We start from the raw sequence: 23,974 nt of genomic DNA, 5'->3' as shown, positions 1-23,974 counted from the left end.
AGGGAGTAGGTTTTTAACATGGCCCTGGCACTCTCTGATGACTTGTGCATTATACCATCCCATAAAGCAAAAGTACAAAGAGTAAAAGGCATGGTCAGTGCCAAATTTACATGCAACAAACCCGGTATCCAGGCCAGGCCAGGGGGACCATTTTGCTTGAGATGGTGGGTGTCATTTTCCTTCTTGCTCTAATTGTTTTCGCTGGCAATAACAGATTCTCCAGATATAACCCAAGACATAGTACCAAGTATCAAACTTTGGAGAAGAGGTAGTACATTATTCTGTGAAGGGTTTGGGTTTCGGGTGAATACATGTATGTGTGTTGAAGGGACATTTGCTTCCCATGGTGACTGGGTGTCTCCATGAAGAGGTCTGCTCCCTGAAGGATGACGGCCAGCCAGGAGGAGGTGCTGTTACTCTGTAGTTTCCACCACAACAGCTGATCAGCAAGTAAACCCACCTGCTTTGGTAAGTCTGATTCTTACAGGCCCCAGAGTTCTAGCCCATGGGCAATGAAGGGTGCATCAGATCTGGGATTCAAAAATTCAGGAGTTAGGGGTAGAGGGCAGGAAAGACTGGGAGTTGAAGATTCACCAGAGGTCATTGTAGTTTCTTGGAGGGTGACAGGACCCATCACCAGAGACACAAGACTTTCCCCAAACCCTCCACAATGCTTGTGTGCAGAAATGACACTATGAGTAAGAAACTGTGTGCAGAGAACCTGCAATGTAGCTAGGGCAGCAATCCAACCAGGAAAGAAGCCCCAGGTTTCACACTTGGTGCAATTGCTAAAGCCACATGAATTCCAAAATTCTTATCCTGGATGACTCACAAGATAGTCCCAGTTGAGTTTACAAGGTGAAGTAGTTCATTGCCTCTCAAAGTCAGCTTAAAGCAGCTATGTCAAAGATGTGGCACCTGCCACCAGGTCCTCCTTCACACCCCAGCAGACATGGCTATCTAATTAAGGAATTCTTTTCTAGGGAGCCTAGGCTTGGCCTCAGAATCCTCCTCAGCTCAGTACTCCAAGCTGGCTCTACAAACTGGTAGGTGGCACTCAAGATACAACTTATTTAACATCTTGGTCTAAAGCTTCCAAGTCCTCATAGGAAAGCTTGACCCATATAGATGAGTCTGGCCACATTGTATCCTAATCCTAATCCAAATGGCTCAGACCCTGCCATTGACCTTGGCCAGCCCTTCCCTCTACTTGCATGCTCTGAGATACCCCACATCTTTTGAGTCAGCCCTTAGCCTCTTGTAATGCCCTACTAGGAACACAGAGCATTAAAATGACAAGGGCCACTTGCCGCCTGTCCCAAGGACCAGTAACTTACCAATCACCAGTGGAACTGAATGGGGTAACTGGGAACGGGAACCTGATCCCAGCTGACAGTGCCCAGAGGGTGTAAGCAAGGGTTCTTCACCAAACCAAGCCTAGCTTCTAATGATCCCGCACAACACCCTGGCAAAGCCGGTTGAGTTTAATGAAGAGCACTTAATATTGTGCAGACATGAAAATATTTTTATTGCACATAGGGATATTTAAGGGCATGTGAAAGCACTTTATAAGCTGTGAATTGCTACACACGTGCAAGTTATTATTAGTACTGCCTTTGCTGGGACTGATTGATAGCTAAATGGACCGGAAGTTGTAAATGTGCCTATTTATACAGAATTTCAGCTCTACAGAATTCAACAGCCTTCCATCAGCAAAGCAGTGCTTGTGTGGGCTGTGGGCCAAGACGTGGCCCCTCGTCTCCTTTCATGAAATAGAATGCTGGATATTCAGAGGAGGGGGCGTCCGTGAAGCAGGCGCAGGAGGAGCTGCTGGAGAGGAAGGAGGGAAGCCAGTGGCCTGGAAGCCAAAGGAGATGGTGAGAGGAAGTCAGTGTCCACAACCTCACTGCGAGGTCAACAAGGGCAAACCCTCCAGGTGCTACTGATTTCACCACTTGCTGGTGGAGGAATGTCTGTGAAGTGGTGTGGGGGGCATCCCAGCTGCATAGGGATGAACAAGTGGTGACAACGAATGAAGATGGTACCCAGAGATCTGGTTGTGTAGGGAAAGGAAGATGGCAGGCAGGGGCAACCAGAGACTTTGAAGGTGGGCTATAGCTGTGCATTCTTCTGATTAAAGAGAAAGATTCTGAAGAGAGAAGTGTGGGTGGGGAACAGGGACATCAAGGAGGTGGCAAACTCTAAGGAGATCCCAGCCGAGAAGTCACGGGAGAAAAGCAGGCTGGTGAGCAGAGGGGCGGGGTTCCAGCAGTGGAGGTAGGGTAACGTCCAGGTCCCGGCATGGCGGCTGTGTGAGAAGCCCCTGTTCCTGCATTCACTAGGTCACCCCGGGCAAGTCCTTAGACCCTCTGGTGATCCGCTACCTTACATGTAAATGAGGACAATGTCTTCTGTGCGGGAACGTTGTTAGAAATATCAGTGCTATTGCAGGTAAAGCCCCTTATGAGGTCTCGGGCATCTGGGGTCCCTGGCAGCTGGAATTGCTGTGACTGCCATGGGAGCTGAGCATCCAAGGAGCTCGGAGACCCAGGCACTGGATAGCATGTGGGCAAAGTCAAGGCAATCTGCACAGCAGCACTTGGGGTGGAGAGGAAGGGGTGGAGAGGAAGGGGTGGGAGGCGGGTACTGAGGTCTACAGAGAATGAAGGGGTGTCTGAGAGGTCAGCAGATGACAGCAACGTGGAAAAGTCAAGGATCACATGGCAGGATGGCAGGACAGCAAAGATGGGAGTTCAAGGGGGCTGAAGTGGGTATTGTTCAAGCCCTAGCCCGCAATACCTGTGCATGTGGTCTAATACAGAAATGGGATCTTTGCAATGGAATCAAGTTAAGATGAAGCCATACGGAATTAAGGAGGACCCTAAGTTCAATGACTGGTGTCTTGTAAGAGAAATGAAAGGGAGATTTGGACACAGAGCTACGGACGCACAGGGAAGAAAGCCATGTGATGATGGAGACGGGCTGGAGCGATGCAGCCCCAAGACAAGGAACTCCAAGGATTTGTAGGAGCTGCCAGAAGCTAAGAAGAAGCAAAGAATTCTTTCCTTGGTGTCCCTGATGACAGCCTGGCATGCTGACACTTTGATTTAGGACTTCTGGCCTCCAGAACTAGGAGACCATACATTTTGGTGGCTTCATCTACCCAGTGTATGGTAATTTGTTGTGGCAATCCTGGGGCAGTAATAGGGGAGAAAAAGAAACGTCTGGAAGCATCATTGCGGAGCTGAGCGAGCACTGACCGGGGGTGGGGGTGGAGGGCAGGCCCACTGGTGCTTTCAGGACCACCAGTTTCAGGAAAAAAAGGGCCTGGGACTTCTGTATAAGTTTGTGGATGAAGAGGAGCCTGTTTACCAGGGAACATGAGCTGTAAGAAACAAGGAATACAAGGAAACATTTGGAAAACAGAGCAGGAGCATGTAGGGATTAGCACCGGATTAAGGAACTGGGTGCGTGGGGTGGACTCCTGGATCTGCTACTTCCCAACAGTAACTGGCATCAAAGGTCTCCCTATTTTCAGATGGGCTAATAAAAGTGCCCCTCTCGTAGGGAGGTTGTATGAATTAAGTCAGTGAACCTGCCTAAAGTACTTTGACCAGTGTCTGTGTATAGTAAGTGTTCAGTAAACACCAGCTACGGTGATTATTGTTGCTGTTTTTATTATTACACTGGGGAAGGGGAGGAAGAGCTGGGAGTCAGCCTTCTTGGAGGGTGAGAGGGGGGTGCACGTTCTGCTCTCGCTTAAGATGGGATGTGCCTCAGGTAACCTCATGGGAGCTTTTAAACCTGCAAAGACTTGCCTGAGGGCGGCGGGGCTGCAGAAAGGAAGGAGCCAGCCTGGGAACTGGGGACAAAAATGAGAAGTGGTTCTCTGCCCCATGCCTGGCCAGCCCCAGGCCACAGCTGGGCACATCAGATCCTCAGCACACAAATCATCTCTCCATAGCTGGTTCAAAATCGTCTCCAGCTCTGGAATGTACTGTGGCTTCCCTTGCTTCCCTCAGCAGCAGCTTCCATCCCCTCTGGGAATCTCTCACCAAACAGATACACAGACCTCCAAGGGACGCGGCCTGTGTCTGGGGCCTTTGAACAGGAAGGCAGAAATCCTCCAAGATTCCTGGCTCATTGTTGACAAGCAGGTTGGTGTTACATAATGAGCCCTCCCCGTGTCCTCAGGCTTCTCTGCTTGCTTGTGCTGCCCAGGATTCTTAGAGTGACACCAAGTCTGGCCCCTGCCCCACCTCCTTCCCCTCCCCTTCCATGCACTAACTTTGGTTCCACAGATATGAGAAGGGTGATTTCTGAAGCGCACAGGATATGTTCCCGGCCCGGGCTAGGCGCCTCAGCACTCACCCAGCAAACCTCCAGGGCCAGGAGAGAAGTCAGCTGCTGAAAACTCGCCTGGGTGTCCTGAGCGCATAAAGACAGCATTATTTCTCCAAGGATGAGTTATCAGTTGAAAAACTTTGCCAACGAGAGTTGTTCCTCCCCAAAGACAACACAGCACTCTCTTGCTTAAAAAAAACCCAGAGCTCGGCTCTGGCAGAACGTCTTCCCTGCTCAGCTCGGTCTAATCTTGTCATTCTTTTTTGAAACTCCTTGGGAACTGCTTTGGTCAGGGAAGCATTTGCTGAGCAAGCGCTACTGTGCAATCTCAGCTACCCACTCACCGGCTCTGAGTGACAGTCTGGTTTCCTCATTCATCAAGGAGGGACAGTGCCTTGTCTATCTTAGAGGATTGGGGAAATTCTTTGCAAATGTGCAACAAAGGAAAAATGTATGGCTTCCTGTTATTGTTTATTGCCTTCAAGAAAAATAATTTTACTGAGACATCAACCCACTAAAATCTCTTAATAAGAGCAAAAATTTATTGAATACTTAAAATAGGTCAGGCATCATTCTAAGCACTTTACATAGATTATCTCATTAGTCCTCCCAATAACCCAGTGCAATGGGTACAATTAGTACTCTAATTCTTGCTGATGTGAAGGCACAGAGAGGTCTAATAGCAGGTAGGTGGCAGGGCTGGGATGGGAACCACAGCTGTTGACTCCAGAGCCGATATTCCTAACCAGTACACAGTATTGCCCCTCCAGTAAATCCAGTCATGATTAAGTGATAGAAAACAAAATGCACCACACAAGTGATTAATGCTCAAGGCAACGTAGGATGAGGTATAGTTAAATATGTTTAAAATGTGCAACAGACCCATCCACAAGGCTGGCTCTTTTCATCACTGCTCACTTAATCTCTCCCGACCTCCATTTTGTTCTTCATAGATGACCTTTATGGTTCCTATACCCCTGACATACTCCTGTTCAAGGTCAGTGCAGGGGGTGATCTGGGTGAGCCTAGGCACATGTAATGACAGCCTAGGTTAAACTAAAGGTTTTGTGTTAGTAGAGGAAAGAGGACTGGGTGCAAACAATTGAATGTATTGGGAGGTGAATTTGTAAGGATGAATAGGGAGAGTGGGTAGCCTAAAAGAGAAGTAGGTGAAAGGGAAAGAGAAATATACTAGAATTGGTAGGAAGGGGCCAGATTATGGGCTTGTTGTATGTCTGGATGGATGAATGGATGGATGGATGGATGGATGGATGGATGGATGGATGGATGGATGAATGGATGGATGGATGGATGGGAGGGAGGGAGGGAGGGAGGGAGGGGAGGAGGATGGATTATGTGTGGGGGGGTGAAAGGCCTGAGGGCTGGGCTTATCTTTTAGGTTCCAAATGACCTTACAATAAACTCCTGTCACTTGATGGGAGCTGAGAGCCTCACATGGGCCACTGCTGCCTTCTCCTTGTTGATTTCCCATATTATGGTCTACCCCTTCCTCCAAATCAGTTTCTATTGGTCTTCACCATCATTTTTTAAAAATGTAAACCATGTAATGCCATTGTTTTGCTAAAATTCTTCAATGGCACCTTATCACCTAAAGTATAGCTTCCATATTTATAATTTATGCACAGCATACAAGGCCACTCATGGCCCAACATCCCAGCCTACCTCTTGAGTCTCTTCACCTCTTCCCTCTTGCCTGGGGATCCCAGGTTCTGGCCATTCTAAAATACTCACAGTCTCTACAAGGTGCTGGACGTGTGCAGATTTTGGTTTTGAAACAATCACTTTGGCTGTAATGTGAAAAATAATTTGGTAACTAGATTAGGATGGTGGTGGTGGAGATGGAGAGAAGACATATAAGAGGCCAATGGATAAGCCTTGGTGCTAGATGGGATGAAGGAGCTGAGGAGGAGTGGGATGAAGGATGGTCCTGGGTTTCTGGCTTGCAAAACTGAATGAACGGTGGCGATAAGGAGAATCAGAAGAGAACCATGGCTGGGAGGCAAACCATGAGTGCAGTCTGTGACATTCTGAGAGTGAGATGCCTTTAAGACATACAAGTGGAGATGTTAAGAAGTAGATAAAGAAGACTCTGAAGCAAGCCTTAGCAACATAAGGGTAACTGAAGGTCTGGGCATGGGTGAGGTTCCCTAGAGACAGAGAACATGGAGTGAGAAGATGGTTAAGACCAAGCCTCGAACTACTTCAACACTGAATGGGTAGCCAGAGGAGAGGTATCCTTCAAAGGAGACTACAAAGGAGTGACTGAAAGTAGGACGAGAGCATTTCAAGAAGGACTGCATGGTAAACTGTTTTGTTTTTTTTTTAATCTCTTGCTGAGAAGTCAAGAAAGAGGAAGGCTGAAAAACTCTGTTAGGTTTATTAAGCCAAGGTCATTGAGAGACCTGGAAGATCTATTTTGATGGAACCACAGAGATGAATCTAAAGTGGACTGGTTCGAAGCCAAACTCAGCATGTAAATGCAATGCCTTCCCCCCAGCATGACACCCAGGGATGAGCCTCCCTGGCACCAAGGGATCACTACCAAGTACCAGCTGATGACATAACTAGAAAATGACCTTGAATTAAAGGTTCAACGCGGACCAGCAGAATATCCCTGTCTACATATAATAACAGGAGTTAAAAATGCTGTTTGACCTAAAGTAAGGGGGAAATGGAAAGGACAAATGAGTTTATATGGCTATGAGTCTCTAAAAAAGAGTCTGGAGGTTGTCAGAAGGATTGCCCTTATGCACACCTGAGCAGAGTCTCAGAGACAGATAAAGTAGATACAACCCCAGGTATTGGTCCTTTTGAGGACTAAAGAGACCCACAGGTTCTATGATCATGGCAGATGGGGTTCACTGCCATGTCAGTTGGCCCTTCTTTGGAGCTGGTGTTTCTGTGTGATGGAGCTGGACTCAGATGTGATCTCTTTTCACAAGCCTTTCATGCTACTGTACTGGAATTGTAGTTGGTGCTGAGGTTTAAGATATATCTAGGGGATTTGAATCTCTGGCCTGACAATATGATAGCCAGGCCCTGAGCCTCAACAGACTTCAGCTCCTACACTCTGATTTATTGGACTTACCCCACTCAGCTAACATGGAGTTGAAGAATGTCAACCACCACACCATGGAGCCTAGAGTGCCTCCAACTGAAAGCGGGAGGATTGCATACAGTACCCATGTGGAATTTAAGCCCCCTCTTGACATAGATGTGGAATGGACACAACCAAGCCAAGGTCCACAGGAAGGAGGAATACAGTAAGGATTAGAGTGGACTAATGATATTCTATTCATGAACTATTGTGGTTAATAATCGAGAAAATGTGGCATTGGTGTGGAAAAAGTGGCCATGGTGGCTGCTGGGTGCGGGGAATGGGAGGAAGAGATGAGATGTGGAGGCATTTTCGGGACTTGGCGATGTCCTGAGTGGTGCTGCAGGGACAATTGCCGGACATTGTATGTCCTCCCATGGCCCACTGGATGGAACGTGGGAGAGTGTGAGCTATGGTGTGGACCACAGGCCATGGGGTGCAGCGATGCCCAGAGATGTACTCACCAGATGCAATGGATGTGTCATGATGATGGGGGACAGTGTTATTGTGGGGGGAGAGGTGGGGTGGGGGTGGTGGGGGTGAATGGGGACCTCATATTTTTTTAATGTAATATTCTTTAAAAAATGAATAAATTGAGTAGAATTTGGAAAAAAATAAAGTGGACTGGACTGATAAATGAAGGTGATTGAGTACAAACAACTGTTTTGAGAAACAGGGCTGTGCATAAGAAGGAAAGAGGGGCTGGAGCTAATAGTGAGTGGGGGCTGGGGTTGATGGGAGGGTTTTTCTCTTTCTCTTCCTTTCTCTCTCTCTCACTCTCCCTGTCTACTTCCTTCCCTCAATCCCTTCTCCACTTCCTAAGACTGAAGAGATTTAAGCATGTTTACAAGTTGACCAGCAGACTTAAGAAGGAAGAGTATAGATATAAAATCACTTGCTCACTGATACACTTGTTTGTTGAATTGTTTGCCTCATCTCATCAGCCTGGAACCCCAATCAAAATAAAATATTGGTATATTTCCAGTGCCTAGTATGCCATGTCAAAAAACAGTGTTGATGTCTGGAGAGTCTTGGCTTAAGGCCTCATTTGCTTTGCAGTAGTCATATTTTATTGCTCAGACAGAGAATGCAATAGTGTGATGTCAGGCATATAGTTAAGTAGATGCTCAGAACATGTCGCTGGTTGTGAGTGTCATTAGAGCAAGCCTCAAGCTCTGGGGGTTGGGGGTAAGAAGGGGACAGCCAATGACGGAAACTAGAAAAGGAACAGAAGTATTATTATTGATACTTAGAGAAATTAAATGCGATTATTGAGTCTTGAAACATATCAAATTCTTAACAAATATCTGTGAGATGCAGAGACTTCAGGGCAACATGGGGGGAAAAAGACTAGAAATTTCCTTTCCCTTGGCAGGGCATGGTCACAGTCAAGCAGAAATGATAGGCTTTGCACTCCCCTACTGTTCTTGCACATGGCTCAGAGTTCTCTAGCAAAAAGTTCTTCAGAGAGAACATCCTCAGTCGCAGGGCCAGCCACTGGTCAATGATCCAGCCTGGGCATGGTCAAGTGATGGTGCTCTCCGACAGGCAATGCCTTCTAAAGCTCTGTACCTTTTGCCCTCATTTGCTGGGCCTCATCTTGTGTTCTGTATCTGAGCAATAAAATGTTACCACTGCAATGCAAATAAGATGGTAATGTCTAAGCCAAGCCTCCTCAAACCTCATAATTACTTTTTGAGATGGCAGCATGGGCTAGAAAGCTGTCAAAGGCAATTGTGATGGTTAATTTTATGTGTTAACTTGACTAGGCTATGGTTCCCAGCTGTTTGGTCAAACACCAGTCTTGATGTTGCTGTGAAAGTATTTTGTAGATGTGGTTAATATATACAACCAGTTGACTTTTAAATAAAGGAGAGAGTGTCCTTGATAACGGGGGGAGGAGGGGTGCTCATCCAATCAATGGAAGACCTTAAGAACAAAAATTGAGGTTTCCTGAAGAAGAATTTCAGTCTCAAGACTGCAACACTAACTCCTGTCTGAATCACTAACCTGTCAGTCCACCCTATAAATTTCAGACCTTCAGCCTGCACAATTGTGTGAGGCTCTTAACACCTCTCTCTCTCCCTCTTTACACACACACACATACTACATTCTATTGGGAATACCATATATAAGTGCATAGACAGACAGACACATACGTACACAAATATCCTCTTGGTTCTGTTTCTCTGGAGATCCTTGACTGATACAGCAATAGAGCCCTCTCAAAGGAGATCTTTTCTTTTCTGGTCCTAGCATCTGATTTCTCAGTGCTGATGCCTGGCTGTCAAGTCCCTACAATGACTACAGAATTTCACCTGAAGGGGGAAGGGAAAGGCCATGGTCTCTGGACCACATCTATCAGCTATAAGGAGATTAAGGCAATGGGGGGAAGATACCCATGTTCTTTAATGAACTCACGTTTCCAGTTTCAAAGTAGTCTGAAAACACCTAAGTAAGACGAACCCTGAGATTGCTGACTCAGAAAACCAGATGGCCTAGGACCAAAAAGAAGTAAGCTACTTCAGGTCAATGCCTTGGGTTTGGCTCAACCCACCCTAACCCACCTGACTGGCACTTCTGGGGAAATGCCAACCACATCTGGACAGAGTGAATTCACCACCCTCTTGGCCACAGCAACAGGATGAGGGTTATTACTTTCAACCTGGAAAACTATCATGTTGTGGTTGGTTAACAGTCGCCATAATCCACCTCACGTTGGCTGCGGTTCAGAGACTGGTGAAATGGTCTTTGAGTTTGGAGTTGGTTTGGAATGTCACATGTGTGGGCCACACTGAATCTGGCAGCCAAGTCACAAGATGGCAAGGAAGCAGACACTGAAGAAGGACCCTCATGGAGTAGGGGAGGTGGGCTTTACTTGGGCCAAGGCTTTGGGCCAGCCACTGTGGGGAGTGTGTCCCACAGGCCATTCTTCTCAGCCACAGCCTCTCCCATGAGGTAGGATCAGTAACAGCGGCTTCGATCTGCTGGTAGAGTAATAACAACAACAAAATGAGATCATTCACATCAAGAGCATTTTATGAATTAGAATAGGCCAACAAAGGTTCATTTAAGGAGAGCGGGTTCAGCATAACCAGTAATAACAGCCACACGCCCATTGACTGCTAAGAGGAACATTTTGTGCCTCTCATCAAATAATAGTCATAAAAAGGCTGATACCTCAACCATTTGCTTCACCCACATGCATCCTTCAGGCCTGATTTGCCATGTCTGACATACCCATAAATAACCCTGAGCAACTCCCTTGGAAAATCAGAGACTAAATATTTCCTAAAATTTTCACCAAGATAAAGAACACCAAATTAGGTAAGATTTGAAAAATGTGGGCTAACTGTTTGGTTGGCAGTAGAGAGGGCTGAACTGGTAACGCAGGGATTTGGGCAGGGTCTCAACCTGATGAAAATAAGTAAAATTAGGGAGAAATAAAGTTTCACCATTTACTAGCAAAAGGCCATACAAGGTTTCCAGGTCTGAATCCATGATCAAGGATTACAAGGAGGTTCTGGGCCTCAGTTTCCCCAAATGGTCAAAGTGAGTTAAACACAGCGAATCCACTGTGTGTGATTGGTACTGTTAGGAAAGGCATGAGACAATAATCCTTCTATTTACTGCTTGATTATGATGAGTACAAAATACTAACAAATTAGCCTCAGTTTGCTTCCAAGGAAACCATCTCCGTATACAAAAAAAGGCATGAAAAATAGGATTATTCTTGCATTATTACATTTGCCAATTGCCAAAGGTCAACTTTGTGATGTCAAATAACATTCCAACCTGGAAGTCTATTCCTTTAGCTTAAGGATGGTGGGCTCACCTGACAAAAGACTTTGGGGTGGCAGCTGTGGGCTGGGGTCAGGAGCAGTGGTCAGGAGCAGTGGTCAGGGCTCAGGAAGGTGCTCTGGAAAAAGGAAGCACAACTTCCAGCAGCTCACACTCACTCACAGCAACTTCCAGACACAGGGGAGCATTTGGACCTGGGTGGAGTTCTTAAGTCAGTGTTTGGAGAGTCATGAACACTTGCCCCAAAGGAAAACAGGGATCCATCCAATACTGCCCCACCCGGCCAGAGACACTGAGCACTAACTACATCTCAATGTCCAAAATCAAGACCAAATGCAAAATGCCGGCTCGACACTCAAGAAAGGGAACCCCAAACCCTCAAGAACAGTGATTTCAGCCCCCAGAGGTCTCTCATCGTTTTCAATTTATCTAAGAATGGAAAATTTTCTTACATGTTATCATAGAAAACCAAAAAGGGAATACCTCCCAAACCTATATGACAAAGATCTTATCTTTGGCATTCTCATGAAATTTTCATTCTCCTAGAACTTTCCTTTTCTTTTTAAATATCATCATTTCTTTCACAAATCAAACTCCATGATCTTAAGGATCAGGCCTGGAGTTCCAAGGCATACACAGAATCCTTATCACAGGGTCCCCTGTTTGCATACATCCTTTTCTGTGTAAAGAAAGAAATGCAGTGGGAATAGAGCCAATACTTAAATTGTTCCATTCATCAGAATCACTGGTAAATTGTTGCTTAAAATGTTCCTGGAAATAGAGTCCAGCACTGAGCAAGAAGAGTGAGAAAAGTTCACTTCCAGAGCTAAGCTCAGAGCATGGAACAAAGCAGGTTCTCAAAATGGCTCCCCAACACCCTGTTTCTTGTCTTTCAAGAGCCCAACTAAGTCTGAAAGAGCGAAGGAAGGCGCTCAAGATGACTCACATCCTCATTCCTCAATCCCAAAATGTTTCAGAGAAGAAATGGAAAATTCCAGCGGCAACAAGAATTTAGAAGTTAAAGACTGTGAGCAACTCCAACTCTATGTTCCTGGTGCCCAGTGCATCACTTAGCATATGATGAGTGCTCAACAAACTTGTGATGAATGAAAGTAGCAACCTGCCTAAAGCAAAGTGACCCTCAGTGAGCGATTATTGTTTCTCTATCTGTAACTGCATTGTTTAAGATCAGACACTTAAACTCTGGTTTTCCCAAAGACCTTTCTCCAACCATAAGCTGCAAGAGCCTGGATGACACCAGAGATGAGCAGCCCAGTTCACGTGGTTCATGGGATTAGTCTGACACATTATTCATTGATATAGTTAAGCCCTAAATTTCAATACCTTTTGCCTTTCAAGTGAACTTGAGCTATGGTCAGATACAGGTGGACTTCTTAGAGAACTCCTGACTTTGGGATCCTGTTGAGAACTTCCTGAAACCAATCCATTTTGATGCCTGTCAAGAATGCCTCCAATGGAGATGAATTATCTAATATGTATTCACCATCCCTAGTGGTGAGGCACAGGGAGCTTTATAGACATTGTTCCTTTGACCCTCACAACAACCCTCTGTGGTAGGTTTGATTCTCCCTCTTTGACAGATAAAGAAAACTGGGGCTCAGAGAGGTTAGGTGGTAAGTCCAAGCTCACAGCGGTAGAAAGGGCAGTGCCAGCTTTAGAATCCAGGCTGGTCTCACTTCAAAGACATTTTCGTCCCATTATATGGAAATGCCTCAAAAGGCTGTTGCAGTGTCTCTGTGCAGGGGAGAAACATTTCTGTGCTAGATAACCAATTATGAGCACAGCATCCTGTATAATTCTAGTTATTGAAGAATTTTGTAAGAAATTCTGTTTTCAGAGTTTTCAGAGTACTCCAGAATGGAACATGACTCTCCTGGCCCTCACTGTCATCTGAATAATTAGGATTTATTTATCAGCTGAGGGAAATGGCTACACAGGTCCCTGAGCCTTGGCCTGATGGATTCTTTTGTGGGAGTAGAGCCCTTTCTCCAGAAGATGGATATATTTTGCATCTTTGTATTTGCAAATAGTATCTGGGTAGCCACTAAGCAGAAATTAGTATATATGAAAAGATGTGAAGATTTTTCTAGGCTTTTCTCACCTGGGGCACACAGTGATGTCATGCTCACCAAGAAGCCCCTTTCCTGGGAAATTAAAGAGGTCAAATCTTGAGTCATTCAAAAGGTACTTTGGAGACATTGGTTATGGACCTTACTCTTCAAAATGGTCCTGCGACAGGTCATTTAAGAAATCGGTAAATAGCAAATTTCGATGCAGTGACAGAAGGTACAGCTGTGACCACAGCTTCAAGAACGACTACTAGGCTACTGATTATGGGTGTGAAATTACATTTCTGAAAGAAAAAAATATACATAAAACAGTAAGAAGTATTTTCTAAAACATACCTGGATAACTGGTTTGACAGTTGGCTGCCATAGGAAGTGTTTCATTTGGCAAGAATCAAGACACATAGAACTATGCCTTAATATCAGGGGTATCTTTATCTAGAGCAACTTAACATAACTTGGATAAGCCTGCTGGGAACTGTGAGCCCAGACCCAGAACCTGTGTGTAGACCTCGCTCTGGTCCCCTAAGAATGGGGCCACTCTCCATTATTTTTAAGTTTGGGAAAGAACTGCAGATGCCTCCTGAACTCTAATGACCAGTCCCATAATAAAGACTTGAAAATATTAAATAAATGTACATGTGTGCATGGCCGTGCCATGTGCCTTTACACCTGTCTGTCTGGATAAATTGGCCAAACATCTAGTCTTAGATGTATTTTTGGGATCTCACAGTTATGAGACCAAGAGTACTGTTCAAAGTTCTCTACCTATTTGGTTTAAATTTTCTCAATATATGAAACCCAAGAAGTTGATAGGCCTTTAGCACATTATTCCATCTACCCCAGGACAGTCATTTTACAAACAGAGACTGCGGAAAGCATCAGGGCTGAGTAAACAACAGTTTACTACAGTAGGGTAATTCAAATCCCAGGAAATGCACTGTTTAGGTACCAAGAAAGTTTGAACGAGAATCTCTGATTATGCTAAGAACAACTATAACAGACCATGTCCTACTTCCCATATTCTATTAGTAGAACTCAGAAGGGTCAAAATCTCATGAGACTCTTATAATGGCCCCATGAAGCTGCCTTTGCACACACAGCAACAGTTCATGGACAGAACCATTCCCCCTAGGTTGTGTTGCTTCTAGCAATCATGGGGGACACGGCAGCCTGACCGCACACACATTCCCATGATAATGTGTCACAAAAGAGATGTCAACAAAGTTGTTCAATTGCTTTCAGACCTTAGTCTGATTCACCTCACTATTAATTTTTATGATGTATAATTTATTACAAACCTGGGAAACAGCTCCATCTCTTGCATTGTTCCCTCAGTCCTGTGTTTTGGAGCAAGGGCTATAAGTCTTTATGGATGGAAAGACCGAGAAAAGAGGCAAGCATTTCTTCAAAGTGTCCCACTGATTCTGGCCCTGGCTCTGTCTCAGCCCTTTCTTCTGTTTTCTTCCAGCCTCTGAAGACAGACCAAAACCACCCAGTCCCCCTCTGGGTAGAGGTTGCAGGGGAAAGGAGAAAAACTGTGAGAAAAGGCTGAAGTCAGCACTTGTGAGTTACTGAGTCAACATCTTCAAGACCAGAGTCGTTGTTGGGAAACAGACTTTTTGCCCACAGAAACCCCAAGTGTAACAGCAACCCAGGAGCTCAAAACCAACCACACGATTCCAGGGCAAGAGCCCCAAGCTGACTTTGGGTGCTGAACCTGGAGCTGGAGCTCCTCAGCCATCTGTTCACAGCTGCCTCCTGAACAAGCTGCAGTGTCTGAGAGGCAACAAAGGGCTGGGGACGACCATAACATCCCAGAAGCTGCTGTTCTAATGAATGATTTCTTCAAATAATTCAACCTCAAGTGCTTTGGAGGATATATTATAAGAAAAAGGCAAAATAAAAAGTTTTATGCATACAGACTCACTATTAAATTGGGTTTGGAAGGAAATACATAAATGGGTTAAAATTTTTGATGAAATTATGGATGATTTATTTTATTTCTTCCTGCTCTTCAGAATATTCTAGACCTAGGAATAATCCTCCAGCTATCTGGGAAGGTCATTCTCTTCACAGAGCACACAGCTTTGGAAGGAATGCGAGTGCAGCAGTGAGGGTGAAAGGGTTTCTGGTGTGGCTTGTCAGATGTTCCAAATTAATCATAGTTACCAAGAAGACAGCCAGCCAGTCAGATCGCCCACATACCCACTACTTTCCTGTACTTTTCAAATTTTCTTTAATAAGCACGTATGTCTTTTCCAGTGGGGGGAAAAGGACATTCCATCTCAGCAATCCCAAGGAACTTAGTGACTTGAAGCAGCACTCATCTGGGAGCCTCAAGGACTTGGCAAACCTCGGTTTTTCTCTACCCCGTGACATGCAAGAGTCTCCTGATACCACAGGATTGTAAGGGATTGAGGGATAAGCGAGATAAGAAGCGCCCTGGCAGCTTTCAGACGTGGCCTCTGGCAGAAGAACTGTAGGTTCTGATGGTTAAACAACAACAACAAAAAGCAGCCTGTTCACTCAGCTACAGAATATTCCTATTTCCAAAATGAAAAGCAGGTTTTCCCTACTGAGGACCACTCACACCCCATCTACCCTTCTGCCCTCGCCTCCCAGGAGCTGTGCTGAATTTAGGGAAACATCATCGCGAAGAGGAAGAGGAGTTACACCAGGAAGGGCCCTAAAGTGCCTTGTTGAAGGGCAAGTAGGTCCTTGATCTAAGTCATCTCCCTCTATCCTCAGAATAACACAGAAACAAGTGTTGATCCATTTTTAGAGAAAGGGAAACAAAAAGTCCAAGATCGTAGGCTGATAAGTCATGGAGATGGGATCTTGGAAGAACTTGCTCCCAAAGCAACATGGACACAAGCAGCCCTTTCAGGGGAAAATGTATCAAAGGATTATTTCTGGCTACTGAGGAATAGTTTTGTGATAATGTTTTCTAATATCTTTTATTAAAAAAAAAAAGCCAAAGTCTATTACAGACATTGTCCATTTTCTAGAAGCTTTTGTTGTAGCTACTTAAAAGAATGGAAACTCCAGTCCATGATGCTGGATTTCTTAGGTGAAGCCTGGTGATTTACAGGGCACAGGGTGCCACTCCCCAGTGGTTTGTGGCACCGACTCAGACAGGAGTCAGTACTGAGTGAGTCCTCCTCTTGTGCCAGGCAATGTGCTAGGTCTTTCCATGCAGTCTCTTTTTCCCTCACAGCAACTTTAAACCCAAAGTCATACAGCCAGCATGTGGTGGAATGGATTTAGACCCAGGAATGCCTGCTACTAAGCTCACACTTTTTCCTCTAACCCAAAGAGAATGATCCAACTAACAGCAACCTATCAACCCTTCCACAAAGGAAAAGTCCATTCCTGTTGCATGTGTAGCACATCAAGCCCTAACCCTTCTATCTCGTTTACTCTTCTATGACATCCATGTGCCCTGCACTTATAGAGCAATTCCAACTTTGATCATTTTGGTCCCATTGCACCCATGGGTGTACTCATCCTGTCTCACTGTGTGGTCTGCCCCAGGAAGCCTCACTTGCTGACCCACCTCTGTGCAAGCCTCAGCACTTGGATTTCTGTGCGGGCACTGTTATTCTTCCACAGGGGCATATCAGTTCTACGGACCCCATTTGTTTCACATGCATGCGCTTATTTTCTCAGCTGAAATCTAAATTCCCTTCAAATCACCACTTCCCAGTCTGAAGGCCACTCTCAAGGAAGGAACTCTGTAGACACAGAATACACAGTTTGTAGAGGAAACTACAGTACTGCCTAAAATAGCCCTGCTTCTTGCATTTGCAGATGGTGTGGTGTCAGACCGAATGGCCCTTTTGAGACATGATTTTAAAGTATCTCATCAGAATGCAACTCCAGAGTGGGAACTGCCAGCTTGTAATTCAGCTGGAATCAATGTGAAATCCTGTACTTAGATTCCAAAAAATCAAGTGCTCAAACATGACACAGTAAAAAGTTGGCTTGGCTATAGTTCACCTTAAAAAATTAAAAACTTCAAACTTCTGGTGTTAAAGTTAAAAGCAAGCTTAAAAGTGTAATGTGATTGTTGAAATGAAAAGAAAAGAAAAAGAAAACTGAACGTATTCTTAGAATGCATTAATGGAAGTGGAGTGTTCAGAGCACAGGAAGTAAATGCTCAGCTCAACTCTGGGCTGAGCTTTATTTGTCCAGAATGACAAATACTGTTCTCAATTCTGAGAAGCATGCTTAACAAACTGTGGAGCCCTCAGAGACTGGAGAGGTTTGGGATGTCCAGCTGGATAAGATAAGAGAATAGAGAAACTTAAAGCAGTTGCCAGGTGTTTGACAGACTGTCATGAGAGAATCTGGAATGTGACTCTTCTTTGGGTAGAAGCTACTGAGAAACAGGTTTTTGTTCACGATCAAGAACTCTTAAATATGTCCATGGGAGCAGAATAATGACTTTCCAAAGATGTTCACATCCTAAGCCCCAGAACCTGTGAATATGTTATGTTATATGGAGGCTTTGCACATGTGACTACATCCAGGCTCTTGAGACAGGGAGATTACCCCAGATTACCCCAGATTACCTGGGAGGGTCCAATGTAATCACAAGGGTCCTTATAAGGGGGAGGCAGGAAGAACAAAGAATGACGTGTGACAACAGAAGCAGAGGTCAGAGTGAGAGAGATCATGAAGATGCTACACAGCTGGTTTTGAATATGGAGGAAGGGGTCATGAGCCAAGAAATTCAAGAAATGCAGCTCTAGAAGTTAGAAAAATCAAGAAAACAAAAGAAAGAGGACCCCTATCTCATACATTATACAAAAATTAACTCAAAATGAATCAAAGATCTAACTATAAAATCTATAACCATAAAGCTTCAAGATCTGGTGGTAGGTGGTAGATTCTTAAACCTTATACCAAAAGCACAAGCAACAAAAGAAAGCATGGATAAACAGGCCCTCCTTAAACTTAAACACTTTTGTGATTCAAAGGACTTCACTAAGATGAAAAGGTAGCCCACTAAATGGGAGAAAATATTTGGAAACCACATATCTGATAAAGATTTGATTTCCATCCTATACAAAGAGAGCATACATATCAACAATAAAAGAGCAAGCAATCCAATTTATAAATGGCGAAAAGACTTAGACATTTTCCCTAAGAGGAAACACAAATGGCCAAAAAAGCACATGAAAAAAATGTTTAATATCACTAGCTATTAGGGAAATGTAACTCAAAACAACCATGAGATATCATCTAACACTGCAGAGAATGGCCATTATTTAAAAAACAGAAACTAATAAGTGCTGGAAAGGAAATAGCAACACTCCTTCACTGTTGGTGGGAATGTAAAATGGTGCAGCCTTTGTGGAAGACAGTTTGGTGGTGCTTCAGTTAGCTAAATATAGAACGGCCATAAGATCCAGCAATTCCTCTACTAGGAATATATCCAGAAGAACTAAAAACTATGACATGAACAGACATCTGCGCACCATTGTTCATAGCAGTTCATTGTTCACATTGCCAGAAGCTGGAAACAACCCAAGTGTCCATCCACCAATGAATGGATAAACAAAATGTGTATATATGTACGATGGACTACTATGCTGCAGAAAGAAGAAATGAAATTGGGACATATGTGATAACATGGATGAGTCTTGAAGAGATTATACTAAGCGAAGTAAGCCAGACACAAAAGGACAAATATATGAACTAAACACAAAGAATAAACACAAGGAGTTAAAACCTAGAGTATAGGGTATTAGGAGATAAGAGGAGGGCTGAGAAGATGTATCGATGCTTAATGTATGTAGAAGTTTTAATTAACTTGACCGTAAAAAGTATGGAAATGGATAGAGCTGATAATACCTTATAGGGAATAGAACTAATGCTGCATATTTATAAATAGGATTGTGGCTGGAAAGGGTAGTCTAGGGATGCCAATGTCAATTCAGAGAAAGATAGAGAATTATCTAGGGACTGAATAAAACAGTGGATCTAGAAGTGGATGAGAATTGCAGTTAATAGTACAAATACAGGAATGTCCTTTTATGAACTAGAACAAATGTACATCACTATTACAAGGTGGTAAGAATGTGGAGAAGCACAAGAAAAATACAATTAATGTGGATTTTAAATAACTATGGATTATAGTTAACAGCAATACTAATATTCTTGCATCAGTGCCAAAGATGTACTGTGTTCATAACTGGGGTGTATGGAAAAAATATACTCAATATACACTATAGACCACATTTAGTGGTAATACTCTGAAAATATTATCTCATAATCTGTAACAAATGTTCCACAATGATGTAGTGTGTTGGTGGAGGGGTGTTATATGGGAATTCTACACATATGCATGATTGTTTTGTAAGTTCACAACCTCTCTAATAAAAGTAAATTTTAAAAAAAGTCAAGGAAACAGATCCTCCCCATGATCTCCCAGAAGCAATACAGCCCTGCTGATACCTTGACTTTGGCCAAAGAGGACTAATTTTGAGCTTCTAACCTCCGGAACAGTAATAGAATACATTTATGTTGTTTTAAGCCACTAAATTTGTGGTAGTTTATCATAGCAACAATAGAAAACGAATACAGTACTTAAGTAGATGGCCACTATCTTGCCTGGGGAGTTCTTCAGTCCAGGAGGTGATCAACAAGAGGCTAAAAAAAAAAATTAAAGTACAACAACAAAAAAAAGAGGCTGAATATCTACCTGGTTGGGTATCAGGCTGGAGTACCCAAGAGCAGACTCCCAACTCTGAGTGTTCATGCAATATGGCAGTGCCTTCTCCTGCCTGTGTATTCAACATGCTGGTTCCCAGCCCCACGCCTGGCAGTGGACCAGGCTTCTCGATGGCTGGGGCGGGGACATGTTCCACCACCACCCTGAGTCAATGACACTTCCACAGGTAGGAGAGAGAGAAGCAGAAGGAGCAAAAGGCAAGCCTTTGGGGGAATGTCCTCATGGGATCTGGGCCTGTGACTGGCTCAGAGCAAATATGCTTGCTGGGTGCACCTACCTGAGCAGAGGACCCCCTTGTTCCTGGCGCAGGAGAAATTGTCACACTCGCAGAAAGGCCCGTAGATCTTCCCAAACTCGCTCTCGAAGCAGGAGCACTGGTTACAGCTGCACTCGCCGCGCCCGCTGCACAGTGGCTTGCCCTCGGCCTCCCGACACAGGTTCTGGTACCCGCTCTGGTTCTCCCCTTCCTGGCACTCACACCTGGTGCCCAGGTAGCTGGGGTTGCACTCACACAGGCCACAGACATAAGTCCCGTTGCCGCTGCACCTGGCACTATCCCGCTCGAGTCCGGCGCTGCAGGCGCACGCGCAGTGGTAGGTGACGCCCACCTCCAGGCTGTCTCGGAAGCCCACGGGCCGCAGGGCGAGCGTGTGCTCCGTGTGTCTGCCAGGGCAGCTCCGGGCCTCCACCGACACCTCAAAGGACACCTGGGCAGAAGGAAGAGAGGGGACATGATGGCAGGGCAAGGCCTCCGAGGTATCAGCACTGGCTCCCCCAATCGCCCGGGGTCCCAGCCCAAGGCACACCCTCCGGGGGCCTCAATGGGTGGGGACTGGATGAACAGCGGCCGCCACATCCAGCTAGGGACACTAAAGTGGCTCAATTAGGAAGAGACCTCAGAGTCATCAAGCTCCCTCGTGCTTGGGGAAAGAGAAGTTAAGGTGTGCTGGCATTCGATTTGCATCGCACTTGGCTCCTTAACGCTCATTATCTCTCACAAACCTAAGGAAATAGGCTGCCATGGAGACCTGAAAGGATTGCTCACATTTGTGCAGTTCTTTACGGCTGTCCTTCTCATTTCTATCCTGTTCTCTTCCTACCCTCCACTGCCATAGACCGCCCTCTCCAGGAGATATTTGTTTCCTGGTGCTGGTGCAGTAGGCACGTACCCAGGTAGGTGTCGACAGACCCTGGCCCAACACCCGCCCCCCCTGTACTGAGGAAGCCTTTCCTGCAGGAGGAGGGAAGAGATGACTCGAGTCCCTTTCAATTGCCTCTCTCTCCACAGCACACCCAACCCTCCCTGAGCCCCAGTCTCTCCTGTGAGTGGTTCCAGCTGCCTCTTTCACAATCAGCCCACGGCCCTGAGGTATTAAGGAGGAGTCATCCTCCCCTGAAACAAGCCGCACACGTGGGCAGAATTTTCTTCTTAAAGAAACAAAACATGAAATTAAGTGTTTCTAACTCTTGAGCATCTCATGGTTGTCATGGAAACAGGAAATGAGTGGAGCTGGCTGGGGCGGCAGAGGGCAGGCAAGAGAGAGGCCTGTTCGCTGCCACCAGGATGCCCAGTATGATGCTCGCTTTTATTTTCCCAGGAAGCAGAGCATAAGTCCTCTATCTTCTCCTCCTCATGCCACTGAGTAAAAGAAGCATGTGAGGCTCTAATCAGCCAGCGCTACCCTGGGAACAGGGCACAGTAAATTCTGAAGAAATCCACGGTTAGGGAGCTGGGCCAACCGGATGAAACGCTACCCGGAGCACTCCTCCCTGGGGCACTCCCAAAGCACACGGAGCTGGGCCCTCCAGAAACTGACTCACAGCGGCTGAGCCCACATGCCTTGTTTTTCAAAAAGCTCCTCGGATCATGCTGAAGCAAAGCTGGGTTAGAAGTCAATTTTTAGCTCTTCCTTTTCCTTCTCTTCCTCTCCCTTGTTAATGAAACGACACTTTATTGCATCAAGTAATAAATACATACAAAGATGCAAACAGTTTTGGTCATTTTTTTCTACAGTATGAAAATTTTTAGAGGTCCTTGTTAGGTATGATAGGTTGCCCTTTCACCTGTATTTATAACTTGTGTACTTTTTAATTGACTTCAAAGCACTAATAGTCATGTAAATGCTTAAACAAAAAATAAGTGATATTAAGCAGAAGCTACACTGTATGCCAACCTGGGACAGGGTAAGAAAAGCATGCTGTCAGTGTTCCCTGAAATCAGCATCCTCAGAGTAGTATTAGCTTATGAAAAGGAACGAAGAACAATTTAGGTAACATAACTGTATTCAGAAAAGAAGATTAAAGTGAAATATTGGTTCTTGGAGGCAATTTTTTGGGGCCAGTTTTCCATGTATTTTATTCTTTATCAATGCTTAAGGGGAGAAAATGCAAGCACTTCAATCTTAAAGTCTAGGTTCAGAACCTAGTGAACCATGGGAGGCAAACCGGGAGAAAAACACTAAATAGTTAACATGTTGGAAACAAGAGTTCCATCTGACCAGGGAGATGAACTGTAACTTCCCATCTTGTAAACAGAAGGAAACCCCTCCCAGCTAACAAGGCTGCTTGGATCTAGCAGTCCTTTTGTTTCAGCCACGCACTCCCAAACCAGTCCTCCTGCGAGAACGGTGCCTGTGTTAGTCTCCCCACTGCACTCCTGCTCCCTGCCTAGGTGGGTGATCTCTTCCCAGCTCTTCCATGATGGCCAGCATATTTGCTTTGGGGTACCTGGCTGTTCCCAGCAGCTCGGGGTACTGTGAGGATATCGCGAAGCTGGTAGAAGGGCAGTAGACACTTCCAAATTTGGTTTGTAAGACATTGCTGTGAGCTGCAGGGTCGCTGGGCGGGGGGGCTGGGTCTGCCGGGGTGGCATGGGGCCTGGTCACAGTGCTCGCCCGTGCGCCCTCCAGGTTCCCACACACTTTTTGTTTGTGATGGCTTAAGCCACATGGCAAATATCTCTATTATTCTTCCTAACCCTAATATTGGTTTGGAGTAAAGCTGGAGATGGCTTTCTTGGTTACTCTTAAGGCAGTAATATACATATTTTTGAGAACACTAAAAATATGTTTTTCTAAACACTCTACAGATCCCTATCATGTCGGGATCCTCAATAATTCTGAAGGTCTTCCCTCAGATTCTCTCACATCTAGGGCACCTCTGGGGTGTGGTGGGGAACATGTGAGACTGAGCAGGAGGGTAGACCCAGCTCTTTAAGTCCTGGAGAAAGTCCTGCCTGGCAGCAAGCCGTGGGTCCTGAGCACCTGAAAACAGGCACCCAGGAGTTAGCAGCAGGGAAGGGCTTAACAGGAGATGCCTCTGCACAGGTGAGCTGAGGACAGCGACCGGGAAGTGGGGCCAGAGGACTCGGTGAGAAGAAAGGCAGTGGCAGAAAGCTTCGACTCACCCCGCCAAATGAAGGGTACTGCCCCCATATTACTGGGGTATGTGTGTGTGTGTGTGTGTGTGTGTGTGTGAGAGGAGGCAAAGAGGGGAGATTGGCAAAAGCGAGTTCGGGACTAAGTTCCCCAGGTCCTGAGGTAAGGGAACAAGATGGGATCCACCCCAGGGGCACTGACACCTGCTTAATAACAACACTAATCGTTAACAATCACTGAGTGCCTATTGTGTGCCACCAGTCCTGGGCATTTCCACAAGCATCTCACTTCACATGCATTACAGAGAGTCACTCGCAATCTACCAGGGAGGAAATGGTTAGTGGGACTTAGTCACAGCCACCTGGCGGTGAGGAGCTCGCCTCAGCCCATCACCTACTGGAAGTGGGGACCAAGTGACACATCTGGGTCTAGAGCAGGGGTTCTTAACCAGGGGTCCATGAGCTTGAATTGAAATTCAAAAAAACATTATTCTTGTGGAGACATG

At 45.4% G+C, this 23,974-nt stretch overlaps 1 protein-coding gene across 1 annotated transcript in view; it reads right to left on the bottom strand.

The window, feature by feature from the left end:
• ITGB5 (integrin subunit beta 5) overlaps nt 1-23,974 on the bottom strand; it is a 125,251-nt gene that overhangs the window by 12,471 nt on the left and 88,806 nt on the right. The window contains exon 10 of the mRNA XM_004465814.5: nt 20,370-20,799. Coding sequence (XP_004465871.2) covers nt 20,370-20,799 — 430 coding nt within the window. The remainder of the gene's footprint in view (nt 1-20,369; nt 20,800-23,974) is intronic.

The sequence above is a fragment of the Dasypus novemcinctus genome, chromosome 4, assembly GCF_030445035.2.
Source record: "Dasypus novemcinctus isolate mDasNov1 chromosome 4, mDasNov1.1.hap2, whole genome shotgun sequence".
NCBI lineage: Eukaryota > Metazoa > Chordata > Mammalia > Cingulata > Dasypodidae > Dasypus > Dasypus novemcinctus.
This window is presented reverse-complemented; position numbering and strand designations above follow the sequence as displayed.